Source organism: Lissotriton vulgaris, chromosome 12 (genome assembly GCF_964263255.1).
Source record: "Lissotriton vulgaris chromosome 12, aLisVul1.2, whole genome shotgun sequence".
Lineage (NCBI taxonomy): Eukaryota > Metazoa > Chordata > Amphibia > Caudata > Salamandridae > Lissotriton > Lissotriton vulgaris.
Window position 1 is genome coordinate 23,258,659 of NC_141700.1, and position 14,613 is coordinate 23,273,271.

The 14,613-nt window shown below is 47.3% G+C and overlaps 1 protein-coding gene across 1 annotated transcript in view; it reads right to left on the bottom strand.

Moving 5' to 3' along the window:
* Positions 1–234: 234 nt before the first annotated feature.
* Positions 235–14,613, bottom strand: part of JAK3 (Janus kinase 3) — a 321,936-nt gene continuing 307,557 nt past the window's right edge. The window contains exons 22-24 of the mRNA XM_086946801.1: positions 14,075–14,192; positions 8,704–8,814; positions 235–776 (exon numbers count right to left, since the gene is read on the bottom strand). Coding sequence (XP_086802927.1) covers positions 660–776; positions 8,704–8,814; positions 14,075–14,192 — 346 coding nt within the window. The 3' untranslated portion in view covers positions 235–659. The remainder of the gene's footprint in view (positions 777–8,703; positions 8,815–14,074; positions 14,193–14,613) is intronic.

Below are 14,613 nucleotides of genomic sequence, written 5' to 3' on the forward strand. Positions count from 1 at the left end.
GTGGAGAAAGTTTGTAGCTGCACCTGTGTCTCTTGCTTGAGATGAATGTGAAGATAGTTTGTAGCTGCACTTGTGTCTCCGCTTGAGATGAATGTGAAGATAGTTTGTAGCTGCACCTGTGTCTCCCGTTTGAGGTGAATGTGGAGGCAGTTTGTAGCTGCACCTGTGTCGCCCGTTTGAGATGAATGTGAAGATAGTTAGTAGCTGCACCTGTGTCACCCGCTTGAGGTGAATGTGAAGATAGTTTGTAGCTGCACCTGTGTCTCCTGTTTGAGATGAATGTGGAGACAGTTTGTAGCTGCACATGTGTCTCCCGCTTGAGATGAATGTGAAGATAGTTAGTAGCTGCACCTGTGTCGCCCGCTTGAGGTGAATGTGGAGACAGTTTGTAGCTGCACATGTGTCTACCGCTTGAGATGAATGTGAAGATAGTTAGTAGCTGCACCTGTGTCGCCCGCTTGAGGTGAATGTGAAGATAGTTTGTAGCTGCACATGTGTCTCCCCCTTGAGGTGAGTGTGAGATAGTCCGCAGCTGCACCTCTCAGTAGCTTCAGTAATGCGTGGCACTGTAAAGCAGCTCCTGTGTCTCGGCTCTTCCTCTTACACCCTGTGGCTGACCACATACGAAGGTCAGAAGACATCCAGGGGGGCTCGTAGCTCTAGCCCCCCATGTTGCTGTGGCTGCGTTTCAAGGTGTCCACACTAAACCCAAGGTCACTGAAGGTTGGTCTTTCCTTTGGTTTGGAGTCCCAGCACCTCTGCATCAGGCTGTAAACCTACAGGATGAAACCAAGGGAACAGGAGTTTCATGCATCACCTTCTAGGCCCTCAATATGACATCAGATTTAAGAACTTAGGTTCAACGATTGCTAAGCATCCTGTCAAAGAAAAGGAAGGCTGCACACTATTTTTTTTAATATTGTCATCATTGGATAAATAGTATATTGCCTTTGCAAGGCAGACTTTAAAATCTGAACATTGGAATAGCTACTAACAAAGTGACTGAGCAAAATGCAGAAAAAGCTTAAACAGCCCAAGCAAGGTAGCCTGAAAAACATACTCCTCTCCCCTACTATCAGCAGTGAGCTGGCACTTTAAGCGGTCTCTAACGTCACAGACCAAGAACCAAAATTCACAAAGACTTTTTCCCAGACTGGCTGAAATTTACACTCCATTTAGTGTTGACATCCGCTGGGATGTCCGGAAGCAAGGCGCTCCTACTCCTTGAAGGAAGCATTTGAAATCTGGGTTTAGGCCACAGATTAGATGCTGAACTGACCATGTCCTGTGAAGTAGAGCATTTAGGAGCCTTGCAAAGAGAGGGCTCTAAGGACTAATAATCAGGCCCTACAGTCAAACACGTGTGGCTTTAGAAAGGTTGTAGGTGGAGGAAAGGGGTTGGGGTTGGGGGCTGCAGGAATTAAGGACGGATGGATTTCACTAGGCACGGGCAACATTTAATATATTTAGGTTACAGGCAAGGTAGGAAAGGTCCAAGGATTCCAAGGCTTAAACAGCGCTTTGATAAGCTGCTTTTGTAGGTGAATGGAGACACACTCGAAGCTCTGGACCTCTTGGGCTTCATACAGGAATGCAAGTTTGAAAAGTGGAGAGTGTGTACTCCATGAGGGATCACAAATGTGCTTGTTAGGATTAATATCCGTTCTTTCAAGTCGTCATACAGAGGACAGAACTATTTCAGGTTGCAGTGTAACATCTTTATTGTTTTTTAGTGGAACATGGACAGCCGACACGTGTTTCGCCCCTTCTTGGCGAATTGCGCCGGGGCTTTCTCAAGGCTATTTCCACATATACAGCGTATATTATTACTGTTTCCAATTTTGATAATATCCAAGATACAGAAAGTTCAATACTCGAGGAGCAAGAGTTCTTCTGTGAGTTTTTTGGGCTGATGGCGCAGTTCGGTCCCTGCTCCCAGTCCTCGGTCTGCGGGTTAGTTTACGGGTTGAATCCCAGGCTGGGGATTGAGAAAGCCCCGGCACAATTCGCCAAGAGGGGGCGAAACACGTGTCGGCTGTCCATGTTCCACTAAAAAACAATAAAGATGTTACACTGCAACCTGAAATAGTTCGGTCCTCTGTATGACGACTTCAAAGAACGGATATTAATCCTAACAAGCACATTTGTGATCCCTCATGGAGTACACACTCTCCACTTTTCAAACAACATTTAATATATGCCGGCCTGGTATAATCAGAATCTCACTGTTCATGATCGAGGTTACACCATTACGCCATGTCACGTAATATAGACTTCATTGTTATAAAATAGTGCGCCGGGAGCCCAGGAAGTGCACAAACAAACCCGAAAGAAGGTGGTGGTTTGTGTCGCACATGATTGTGGGTGTGCATATTTTCAGTGCAGCATGCCTCCTTGCAAATAAAGACAAAAGAAAACCAAAAAAAGGAGGATGCATTTTGCTCTTAAAAATGGTGCAAAATGAAGGAGCCAGCGTATGACATGATAACATGTAGATTTGTGTAATTTGTAGGGCATTACACCTGATTTCTGCAAAGGAAATGATCTGAATTCCACTGCTTCTTAAGCTTCCTAATGAGCTGATGAGGCTCCTGTACGTCCTTTTCCCACCTTCTCTGACTCGGAGCTCTCAAATCTCGAGGGCGAGTGCGGTGCAGTAAAGCGACACAGAGGGCTCTGCCATGTTCTAACGCCTGGTTGTCGAGGCACGTAAGTACCACACACATCTTCATATTCCTAGTGCAGCTGTGCTTGTTTCTGCAGCTCCTGGGAGGAAGAGTCTGCCAGATTCAGAAGCTCATCAGCCACAGGATAGCTCTGGGAACAGAGCTGGATGGGCAGGTGAGCACACGAGGAACCACCAGAGGGGAGTCACATGTCCTCTAGGAATGGACATTGTTATATAAGTAGGTCAGCAGTCTAGCTGGCCCAGACAGAAGTGAGGTGCCGGGAACTTCCTGGGAGGAGACAGGAAGCACTGGTTCCCCTCTCACTGAACCGAGGGCAGCTGAGAGAAGAGGACGTGTGGAGAGTAGCTCCTCAGGAGTAGGCCATGTAAAAGAGCTTTGAATGAATAAAGATGAGTTAATAGAAACAAATCTAGAACAGGACAGGGAGCATTCTGGAAGAGCGACAGGGTAATCGAGGGTAAGCAATCAAGCATCACTCATTGGGTGTGAGTTTCACACCTTGTGCTTAGTCTCAGCCACTTCTTGTAGCAGAGCCTCACTCATTGAGAAGGAGTCTCACACCTTCAAGCATAGTCTCACTCATTGGGTGTGAGTTTCACACCTTGTGCTTAGTCTCAGCCATTTCTTGTAGCAGAGCCTTACTCATTGAGAGGGAGTCTCACACCTTCAAGCATAGTCTCACTCATTGGGTGTGAGTTTCACACCTTGTGCTTAGTCTCAGCCATTTCTTGTAGCAGAGCCTCACTCATTGAGAGGGAGTCTCACACCTTCAAGCATAGTCTCACTCATTGGGTGTGAGCTTCACACCTTGTGCTTAGTCTCAGCCATTTCTTGTAGCAGAGCCTCACTCATTGAGAGGGAGTCTCACACCTTCAAGCATAGTCTCACTCATTGGGTGTGAGTTTCACACCTTGTGCTTAGTCTCAGCCACTTCTTGTAGCAGAGCCTCACTCATTGAGAGGGAGTCTCACACCTTCAAGCATAGTCTCACTCATTGGGTGTGAGTTTCACACCTTGTGCTTACTCTCAGCCATTTCTTGTAGCAGAGCCTCACTCATTGAGAGGGAGTCTCACACCTTCAAGCATAGTCTCACTCATTGGGTGTGAGTTTCACACCTTGTGCTTACTCTCAGCCATTTCTTGTAGCAGAGCCTCACTCATTGAGAGGGAGTCTCACACCTTCAAGCATAGTCTCACTCATTGGGTGTGAGTTTCACACCTTGTGCTTAGTCTCAGCCATTTCTTGTAGCAGAGTCTCACTCATTGAGAGGGAGTCTCACACCTTCAAGCATAGTCTCACTCATTGGGTGTGAGCTTCACACCTTGTGCTTAGTCTCAGCCACTTCTTGTAGCAGAGCCTCACTCATTGAGAGGGAGTCTCACACCTTCAAGCATAGTCTCACTCATTGGGTGTGAGTTTCACACCTTGTGCTTACTCTCAGCCATTTCTTGTAGCAGAGCCTCACTCATTGAGAGGGAGTCTCACACCTTCAAGCATAGTCTCACTCATTGGGTGTGAGTTTCACACCTTGTGCTTAGTCTCAGCCATTTCTTATAGCAGAGTCTCACTCATTGAGAGGGAGTCTCACACCTTCAAGCATAGTCTCACTCATTGGGTGTGAGCTTCACACCTTGTGCTTAGTCTCAGCCATTTCTTGTAGCAGAGCCTTACTCATTGAGAGGGAGTCTCACACCTTCAAGCATAGTCTCACTCATTGGGTGTGAGTTTCACACCTTGTGCTTAGTCTCAGCCACTTCTTGTAGCAGAGCCTCACTCATTGAGAGGGAGTCTCACACCTTCAAGCATAGTCTCACTCATTGGGTGTGAGTTTCACACCTTGTGCTTAGTCTCAGCCATTTCTTGTAGCAGAGCCTTACTCATTGAGAGGGAGTCTCACACCTTCAAGCATAGTCTCACTCATTGGGTGTGAGTTTCACACTTTGTGCTTAGTCTCAGCCACTTCTTGTAGCAGAGACTCACTCATTGAGAGGGAGTCTCACACCTTCAAGCATAGTCTGAGTCATTGGGTACAAAAGTAATTCCTGGTTCCACAGTCTCACTCATTTGGAGTGAGCCTCACACCCGGGAGCACAGTGTCCTTTTCACTGGGTGTGATGCGCATCATTGGTGGACAGTCTCTCCTTCGCATGCCAGTTTCATGCTTTGATGGACAGTCTTCCTCAATGGGTCCAAATCGAATACCTTTAAGGAAAGTCTCGCTCACTGGACAAGAGATTACTTATGGGCAACAAATATTACCCTGTGATGGGTGAGTTCTACATCTTGGACCACAGCCTTAAACAGGGGTGTGAGTCTCATGTTTATTCTCAATAAACAGGGGTGCGCCTACCTGCATGCACAGTCTCACTTCCAGGAGTGAGGCCTACGCATCAGAGTAGTCTCACGCACTGGGTGTGATTCTCAATTCTCAATGCACAATCTCACTAGCGTGGAACATTTTCAGTGGCGCCACTGATGTAAACAGATTTGTGCACTGAAGATTATGGTTCAAATCCCCTCAAACGTTCCTTGTGTGGACTTTCAAAATTGAGATATCTGCTAAGACCTCACCTGGGGCAGTTGGCCATGAATGTACCTAGTTAGTGGAGTGGAGTCAGACAGCTGAAGGGCCAGGGGCAGGATTTCAAAAGACACTTCCATTTGCATTGTCATCCCTGCAGAGACAACATGTGAAACGGCCATCCTTTGGGGGTAGGAAATCCAGGTTACAGGGATTCAGAGGGGAGGAGAACAATTAAGGGAGACAGTTGGTGGCACAGGGAGTGGTCTGCATTACAATTCACTCCGTCTTTCAAACAACCACTGGCAAAACCAATAGGTTTGACTTGCATTTTGAGTCCTGGCTAATACATTTTTTTTAAAGTCTTCTGGTGTGGAAAAAAAACAAAAAAATCATTGCCTTTTGTACTCAATGGTTATAAGACATGAAAAATGTAATGAGGGTTGATTAAGAGTAATTTGAGAGGCAAAATAGCGCCTCGGTCATTGCATGAACTCCATAGGAGGTGAAAGTGTACATTCAAACAGCCAATAGCAAACAACGAGGAAGAGCATTTCCCCTGGGAGGAGCCAAAATCCAGCCCATGTCTATTTGTTAAGCATTATTAACAATAGGTGTTACAGGTAGCTGCACGGACAAGCCAGAACAAAAAAACAACCAACTTAGACGTCGATTAGGATGGCAGGCGGACTTGTGTCCGTCTGCCACCCCCGAGGTGGAGGAACCGTCCGCAGGGGCAGCGGTGTTCCCTCCATAGGAATTAGGATGTGAGCGCCACCCTGGCGGTCACATCCTGTATAGTTAACTTTGCAGCGGGTGCTGCTTAAAGCAGCACCCGCCGCAAAGTTAAAAATGCATGCTCTGTGCATGCACATGCAGGGGGGTACCATAGGTACCCCCCATGTGCACCCCCCAACATCCTGGGGCCCCGCAAGGAGCCCCCAGAAGCAAAGGTCCACATGCTTTACCACGGTGGAATATCCGCCGCGGAAAAGCATGTTTATTATTTATTTTATTTAAAACATTTGTATAGCGCGGCTGTCGCCTTGCAGGCATCCTGGCGCTGAGTATCTCCAGAGGGGGGGAAAACACGGGTGCAGAAGAGAAGTGGCCAGGAAGTTAACATTTAGGGAAAAGCCAGGTTTTGACCCGTTTCCTGAAAGGGAGGAGTTCTTTCGTTTGACGGATGTCTAGGGGCAGGCTGTTCCAAAGTTTAGCAGCCGCAACTCTAAAGGATCTACCTCCGGTCCTAACTTTTTTGAATATCGGTACTTTTACAAGGCATGCCATTGTAGAGCGAAGGGCTCTAGTTGGGGTGTACCAGTTGAACAAGGCTTGTAGAGAGCGGGGCCCGAGTCCCTGCAGGGCTTTGAAAATCAGACAAAGGGCTTTGAAGGCCACTCGCTGTTTCAATGGGAGCCAATGTAGTTCGGCCATCGCCGCTGTGGCAGATGATCTCCTAGGCCAACCAAGGGCTAATTTAGCAGCGGCAGATTGTACTCTTTGGAGTCTGTCTAACAGCATAGCTGGAGACTCGAGTAGCAACGCATTGCAATAGTCGAGGCGACTAAGAATAGTACACCTGACTATTAAAGCCCGGGCCTGTAAGGGAAGTAGTGGCAGGATCTTACTTAGAGAGCGAATAAGGGCCGAGCAGGTGGATACTGTTTTCGCAACCTGGGCCTCCATGCTGAGTTTATTGTCCATCATAACACCCAGATTACGGACAGTGATGACCGGTTGGCGTTTTTCCGAGAATTCAGGGGGCCAAAAATCCACCGGGAAACGGCGAGGGATCCGACTACCAGCACAGAACAGAACCTCGGTTTTGGAGGTGTTAAACTGAAGTGAGTTGTGTAGCCAGTCAGCTGTGTCTCGAAGACAGTCATGAAAGGATTCCAAAGGGATCGATTCCTCACCCTCCCAAGAGAGGATGAGTTGAGTGTCGTCAGCGTAATTGATCGCCTCTAGCCTATGTGACTTTATTAACGTGATCAGTGGTTTGAGATATACGTTAAATAAAATCGGGCTAATGGATGAGCCTTGAGGCACCCCGTGAGACACCGGGGAGAAAGCCGATTGAAACGGAGGAAGGGACACAGCGTGCTTCCTATCCCGGAGGAAGGAGCAAAACCAGTGCAGAGCAGTGCCACCCACCCCGGCCTCTCTCAGTCTCTCCAGCAGAGTCCCATGATTAACCGTATCGAATGCGGCAGACAGGTCCAGCAGAATCAAAGCTACTGCTTGGCCCCTGTCTGCACGCATTCGAAGGTCCTCCATGGCGGTGAGTAGGGCTGTTTCAGTACCATGGGCTGGGCGAAAACCAAATTGTATTTCGTCCAAGAAATGGTACCGCTCCAAATGTTTGGAGAGACATGAGCTCACCCAACGCTCAGCAATTTTTGCAGGGAATGGAAGCAGGGAGATGGGTCTGTAATTCTGCAGACACTCAGGATTTAGGGAGGGTTTTTTTAGCAATGGTGAAACAAGAGCCTGCTTCCAAGAAGCAGGAACTGAGCCGCTACCCAGAGATTGGTTGCAGATCCTGCGGAGAGTGGGAAAGAGTTCCTCTCCGGAGGCCTTACAGATTTTGTGGGGGATGGGGTCCAGAGGAGATCCAGATGAAATACCGCGAGCCAGTCTATCAAAGTCTGCCTCAGTGATAGGGGGGAGCTCCAGCAGACAATCCGCAAGCTGCCACCCTGGATTCTCAACTCCGATGTCTATAGTACCTTCCCCAGAGCAAGGGGGGCCAACCAATGTGGGGGAGGTGCTCAGGTTACGAATAATGGCAGCTATTTTTTCGTTAAAAAACAGCGCAAGGTTGTCACAGAGGGCCTGTGTGGGAAGAGTCGATTTTTTTGATGTCCCCGCACCCATCATAAATGGCTGGCGGTGTCTTGCAGACACCGCCACCATATTGTGGTCCACACCCGCGGATCAGCAGCGGACGGACCTGCCGTCCGCCGCTGATCCCATCGCCATCATAATCTGGCGGTGGGTGTTTTCAAGGACCGCGGCGGTGAATCCGCATCCTCCGGGCCGGCGTTGGCTTCCACCGGCCCGGAGGATGCAGATTCAGCGCCATCATAATCGACCCCTAAGTCTGTGGGCGAAATCTGTTGCTTAAAAGTGCTTGCAGAAGAATGTTCATACATAGAAAGTCATATTCAGCTATAATTGTTCACCAAATCTTACCTTTGCTAATTTTTTCTTCACAATTAACATTTTGCAACCCTTATGAACTTAGCAAAGCTTGCAAAGTCCTAAAAAAGTCACACATTTTGGCAGAGGCGAAGCTTTGAACACTCCTACTTAATAGTTGCATTTCTGACTTGGTTTTCTAACAAAGAGCAGTTTACATTCCGGGAAATGTAGTTATTTTTCACACAATAAGAGTGAGCCTCCCTACTGCAGCAAACACCCTGCCTGTAATCCCAGACCAGTGAGAAGGTGCCCTAGATAGAAAGTTAGGCAGAGTGTGGGGGTACCTCCGAAGGACAGCCTGGGGGTGCAGGAAGCCTTTGCCCATCCCTCAATAATTCCAACAAGTTGTTGACCAGCTGCAACTGCTTCTCAGGGCCCATCATGTGCAGGAACACCTGGGGATGGAAAAGAGGAGAGATTGTCACCCTCCATGCAGCACATCCAACCCCCTATCCCCCACCCCCTCAAACAGGGCCCACCGCTACCAAAGTATTAAATAATCCAGTGCATTCTGGGAGTTGTGTTCTTGGTCCAAACCCACTGATCCAATGGGAGCGAAGTAATAGATTACAGGGATTTATAAAAGGGAGGTTTGGGAAAATGTTTCTTCATAATATGTCGGCAGCTGTTAAAGAATGTTGCCCAACTGGAAACCCTGGTTTTGTGTTAACAGTAAACAAAGTGCGGCCTCACACTTGGAGTTTGTTGGGCTTTAGGGCGTCGCTGAATACACAGAAGTGTTTCATGAGGGGTGTGCGAAATTCAAGTAAATTGCTATCACTTAAATACAGGAAATTGTGAGAAAATTATAAGAAATTATGAATATTAACGTGAAATGCAAACCCAACTGTATTTTAGTGTGAAATACATCCTCAATGCATTTGAAACAAGCATTGGCATAGCCAAAAGGTCTCGCCTATGGCTATGCCAATGTATTTTAGCCATGTTGAACACTAGTGGGGTTGCTATTCAGTATGGCTAAAACGTATTGGTATAAATGGGCATGGAGTGAAGTGTTCTAAAGTTGAGTAGAGTGTAGTGTTATTGAGTGGCGTGGAGTAGAGTGGTGTTGAGTTGAGTGGTATGTGTGTTATGGAGCGGTGTGTAGTGTAATATTGTGATATACAACGATATTTACTTACGAAGAGAGATACTGGCAGCAGACAGGTGAATTGCTTCCCTGGTGGAGAGTGCTACAGGAAGCACAGCGATACACCATTATTTATTATGTATGGCCGGTGTGTGCAGAGATGCAAGGGCACAAGCCGATAACCCATAACTCCTAAAGGGAGTCCGTCTCTCTTGGATGAGCATTACAAGAATGGAACTGAGCATAAGAAGGTCTGATTTGTTATCAAACCATCCGTGCATAAGGTGTGGTCTTCATATGGAACAACTGGACCCTTTTAGAAATCACAGGCATGTGTTTGCACATTATATGCTCGTGTGTGCTGTGGGCGGTTTCCATCAACCCTTGAGCCTCAGCACAGTGAAGGGCAATTGCAAACAGATGGACAGTGTGTACTAGTGACTCTGGAAATTATTGGTTCGGAGCCTGGAGCAGCTACTTGCCACTTACTTGAATGTGCCTCTCTTTCTGGAAGGTTCTACAGCTGGCTTCAGCATAGGCAGAGAAACCACTGCAGAATCGGCATACGTGCTGCTCAGATAACATTAGAGCAAGATTCCCAGCAGTCGTATGCACCATGCAAACATACGAGCCCCTTGTGCCACCCGTACATCACTTTTCCCATGTTAAAAATGACGCAGAAGTAGAACCAGTGGCTTGTAATAAGCCCCCCAGTACCCTGAGGTATGCGTAGCTCTTGAGTGCCGCGGAATGAGCCCGTTTGATGACATTCTTGCCAGACATGAAGCTCCTTCGACAGTTCGTGGTGGCCACAGCAGACCTCCTCATTTCACGTGCATTTTGGGATAAAATAACCTTGTACTTTCAAATTGCCTGTGCTTCCTGTTTCTGGCCGAGTGTGTTGCTTTGTCTTAGTTTGTTTTGGGGGCACCTTATGCTGCATTGGTATGGGTGGGGTCAATGGAATGATTATGTAATGAAGTAAGCTGCAGTTTCAGTGCGATGCTGTGCCTCGCACTCGTTCTGACGTGCATGTGTGCACGTGTTTCTGCCGGTCAAAGCACTTCTGTTATTTCATAGATCAAGCAGAGCGCAAGAGCGCAAAATGAGGCCTGCAAAACCCCTGCAAAAGAAAATATGCTGGATTCACGAGACAGCAAATGATGACCCAAGCAGAGCAGTCACCTTCCTTTCCAGCTCTCTCCATGAAGACTCTCCATGAATTCATAGAAAGGCAGCAGCGGCTGCTCTAACGGCCGCCGCCGCCTCTCCTCCATCCTCTTCATCTTCCTTCTTCCTGCAGTCGCGGTTGGCAGCAGGAAGAACCTGGGCACACAGGCGCCCCTGAGCCAATCGCAACACTGCAATGCAGCGCTGTGATTGGTCGGCGCTCAGACGGGGACAGGGAGCCTGTGCATGCGCCTCACCAGGCTGTGTAATGCACCCTGGTGGTGTACATGCAAAATGCGCATGAACTGTTTGGCTGGCTGAAGAGGGCACGCCAAACAGTTCATGCGCACTTAGGGATGTACACCACTCCTCCCCTGCTCTGGCCAGCCCCACAAAACCACTGACTGCAATAGGAAAAATAAAGTGATAAGAACAATATGTTATTATCATTTTATTTTTCCTTTTGAGCAGGGGGGACGCTACTCCACCTTAGCGGAGAAGCCGTCACTGTGAAAGGGGAATTCTTATGGATAGTTAGAGACGGGAAACATGGAGTATTTCAGTGAGGCACAGGATGTGCCTGCTAGTGCCCGCAGTGCGGGTGCTTAGACAGCACTAGTAGCTGTGATTCCGGCACTTCCCCCTTACCTGCTGGGAACAAACCCGCTCTGCTCACCTTGGGGTGGTTTGCACCGGGTAAAAAGGGAGCATGAGTGCGAGAATGCTAATAAGAAGAACATCGGAAGAGGTGTGGTGCAGCAGCCAGAGCGGCTGACTCCGGAGCATGGGACTCACGTTTCAATCCCCGGCGCCAGTTAACTTCAGGGCTATGTGTCTCTGGGCAATAGCTCACATAATCTCCCCAATGGCCCCCAGTGGCTTGAAACCTCAAGGGGTGATATGTTAGCGATTCACAAGTATGGATCATTTATTATTTATTTATTCATCTCCCACAGTCTTCCAGTTGTACATCCTTTTCCACATGCACCGATAGCTACCCGGGCCTTTGTCTCAAAGGAAAAGCTCTCCCAGGTCTCAGAGCTGCTGCAAGCTAAGCAGCAGTTCTGCAGGGAAAGATGTTGCCACAGGTAGTCGGGCCCATTTGGCACCACACGCTGTTCATACTAGACATATCCAATGCCCGGGCGATTTGTTTCAACACAATATCAGATTTATCATGGCTGTGGAGACTCCATAGTTAGCTGTGACCAGCCACATTTACCCGAAACCATCTGACGGGGTGTGTTTCACACAAATTAAAACGAATTCCCATAGGATCGCAGTGTTTAGGTCAATGGTGTTCATGGTGGAAATGTGATGCCCACAATGTAAGGTCTGTTTGCCATATGAATAAAGGAGACTGCATTTGCAAGCTCCTGGGTGGACTTGCAATCAAATGCCACACCTTTCTTTGCCTGTGCAGGTATGTGGAAAACCATCACACGTACAGATGTGCAGAGGGAATTGGACATGGAAGAGGGAAGACGCAGAAAATACACAAGGATGAAAGGGAATGAAGGGGGAGAATGACAGAGAGGTACATAGAAAAGAGAATGAAAACTATTGCATGGATCAGGGCGAATGAAAACAGTGTTTCGGGGCAAGTTAACAATCAACACATGCATTCGTGAAACTACCTGCACTAGGAGAAGCGTGTGCACTTCGTCACTGTCCACATGTGCTAAAAAGTAGCACTTAAGATCTGGACCAACACTTTATTGGTTTCAATCATTTCCACGAGACATGCCACCTGCAAAACATCACTAGTGAAATATATTTATCAATAACACGTCTCACGATCTCTTTTGTAGCAGCACCATCACACAATGGTGTTGCCAGACTTCAGTAGACACTTCCCCTGGTGTTTAGACTTTAAACCTTCAATGAACAGAACTTCACAGAGGTCTGAGTCTCAGGACCCCCTTCTTATGGATCTCATTGACTTCAGATGATAATTCATAGTCTAAAACAATAGAAGGTTGTAGTGGACGACTGACATATACTCCGAAGAGGCGTCCTTACCATAAACTATGCTCGTGCCAGTAGACAGGGCGATATGACATCACTATCAGAGATGTAAATGCGCTCTATAAGGACCGCTTAGCTGGGCCAGGAGTGGGCATTCAGGAGTGCGCTGTATAAGGCTGAGTATGGCTTCAATGAACAGATCCTGCAGGAGACGTGCACAGGAGCAAAGGCCTGCAGGCACCCCGGGACGGAAAGCTGCAGCCCCTCGAGCACTCCCGGGCATCAGATGCCTGGACCAGCATGCTCCTACAGCCGCAGTGTGGAGGGCATGCACTCAATCCTTCTGGCCTGCCCCTTGCACAGGAGGTTGTGCTGGAGACGTCTCCGGCGAGCACCGGAGTGGGTGCCAGGGTGATGCTTGATCTCGCCTAAAGCTGTGTCTGCAAAGAATCCTACTGGGAGCACAAGGCTGGCACTGACTGCTGGCAGGGATGTCAGAGCCCACAGGCAGCCAGCTGGTATATGCCAAGGCTTCCTGCTTCAGGTTGCCTGATTCACTGAACAGTGTCATCTCCTTGCTAGGACTCAGCAAAGACAAATCACAAGGATTCCCACTTGATCAACACCCCCTGTAGAGAGGTACAAACAAACAAAATGTTGTTGTGCATGTCTTCAAACTCCCTGGAGTTCATGAAGAATGTCAAAAGCCTGGCAATATTGCAACTCCTGCAAATCCACCTCACAGGCACAAATAAAGGAACCATAGAATGCCTGTCTCTCTCCAGCACAATGCATGCAGTAAGGGTTTCTTTCCTCAAAAGTGACATTAAATCCTAAACTACTGAAAGTAGCTTAGGATTTAATGTCACTTCAGCTTAAAAATAAAGCAAACCGGCTTCACTTCTTCCTGGCCCCTCCTGGAACTGTTCAGCGCCCCCAAGTTTTGGCGATTAAAGGGAAATGTCTGAGAAGGACGCCTCTAGCTCTCCATAGCCCTGCAGGGTTGTCTTAAAGCAAACAATCATTAAGGAGAAAAACAGACTCTGTACCCAAACCCTTATCACTTACAATAGGCAACAATAACCACTGTAAATATAAATCCGTTTCATGACGCGTGCCTGGGTTTTTAGATGTACCGCGTCATCATTCATAGACTGTGCTCTCCCTGTGAGTCTGTGCACACGTGCAAAGTTGATGGGATATCCTTGTATTACTTTTTAACTTTGAGAACTTCCCTTAGTTTATGATTATTTTTAAAGGGATGAAAATAATGCAAAAGGTAAATTGCAAAGGGAGAAATTGACTCTAAAAAGGTTTGCAGAATCACTTGGTAAAATAAATGTTGCTTGCCAGGGAAGGGGTGCGATTTGTACACAGTTCTGTGCATGAATTTTAAAATGTGCAAATCTCTTGTCTTATCCTCTTACCGTTGGTGGGTTTTTGCTTTTCTCTGCATAGGTGAACAGCTCAAATAAGACCACCCCGAAGCTCCACACATCTGATTCTCGGGAGAAAATGCTGTCCGCCAGTGACTCCGGGGCGTACCTGAGAAGAAAGAAGAGAGAAATTGAAGAAAGAGAGCCAAGTTTGGTTAATAAAAGTAGATAAGTACATGGTGCAGGGGCTGGTCAGATTGTAAATGAAAATTGTACAAATCTTTGCCCTCTTCCGAACTCCCATCTTTGCAAGACTCAAGACAGCTTTGCTTCTGGCAAAGAGTACTGGTTGAAATTGAGAAAAAGTGAGAAAACTTTAAGTGAGAAAATTTGGTGCAAAAATGGCGACTATAAATGGGGAATTAGAAAAGTGAGAAAAAGTTGTAAAAAATGGTCTACACGTTTAAGCATCTCGAATATGTTCTGCATTAAATTGTAAATCTAACCGTTTTAAATTTGATCATTTGCTTTCTATAATTCCAAAATTTGAAAAAGTGAAAAAGTGAGCCCTCCACTAATTCTGCCCCTCC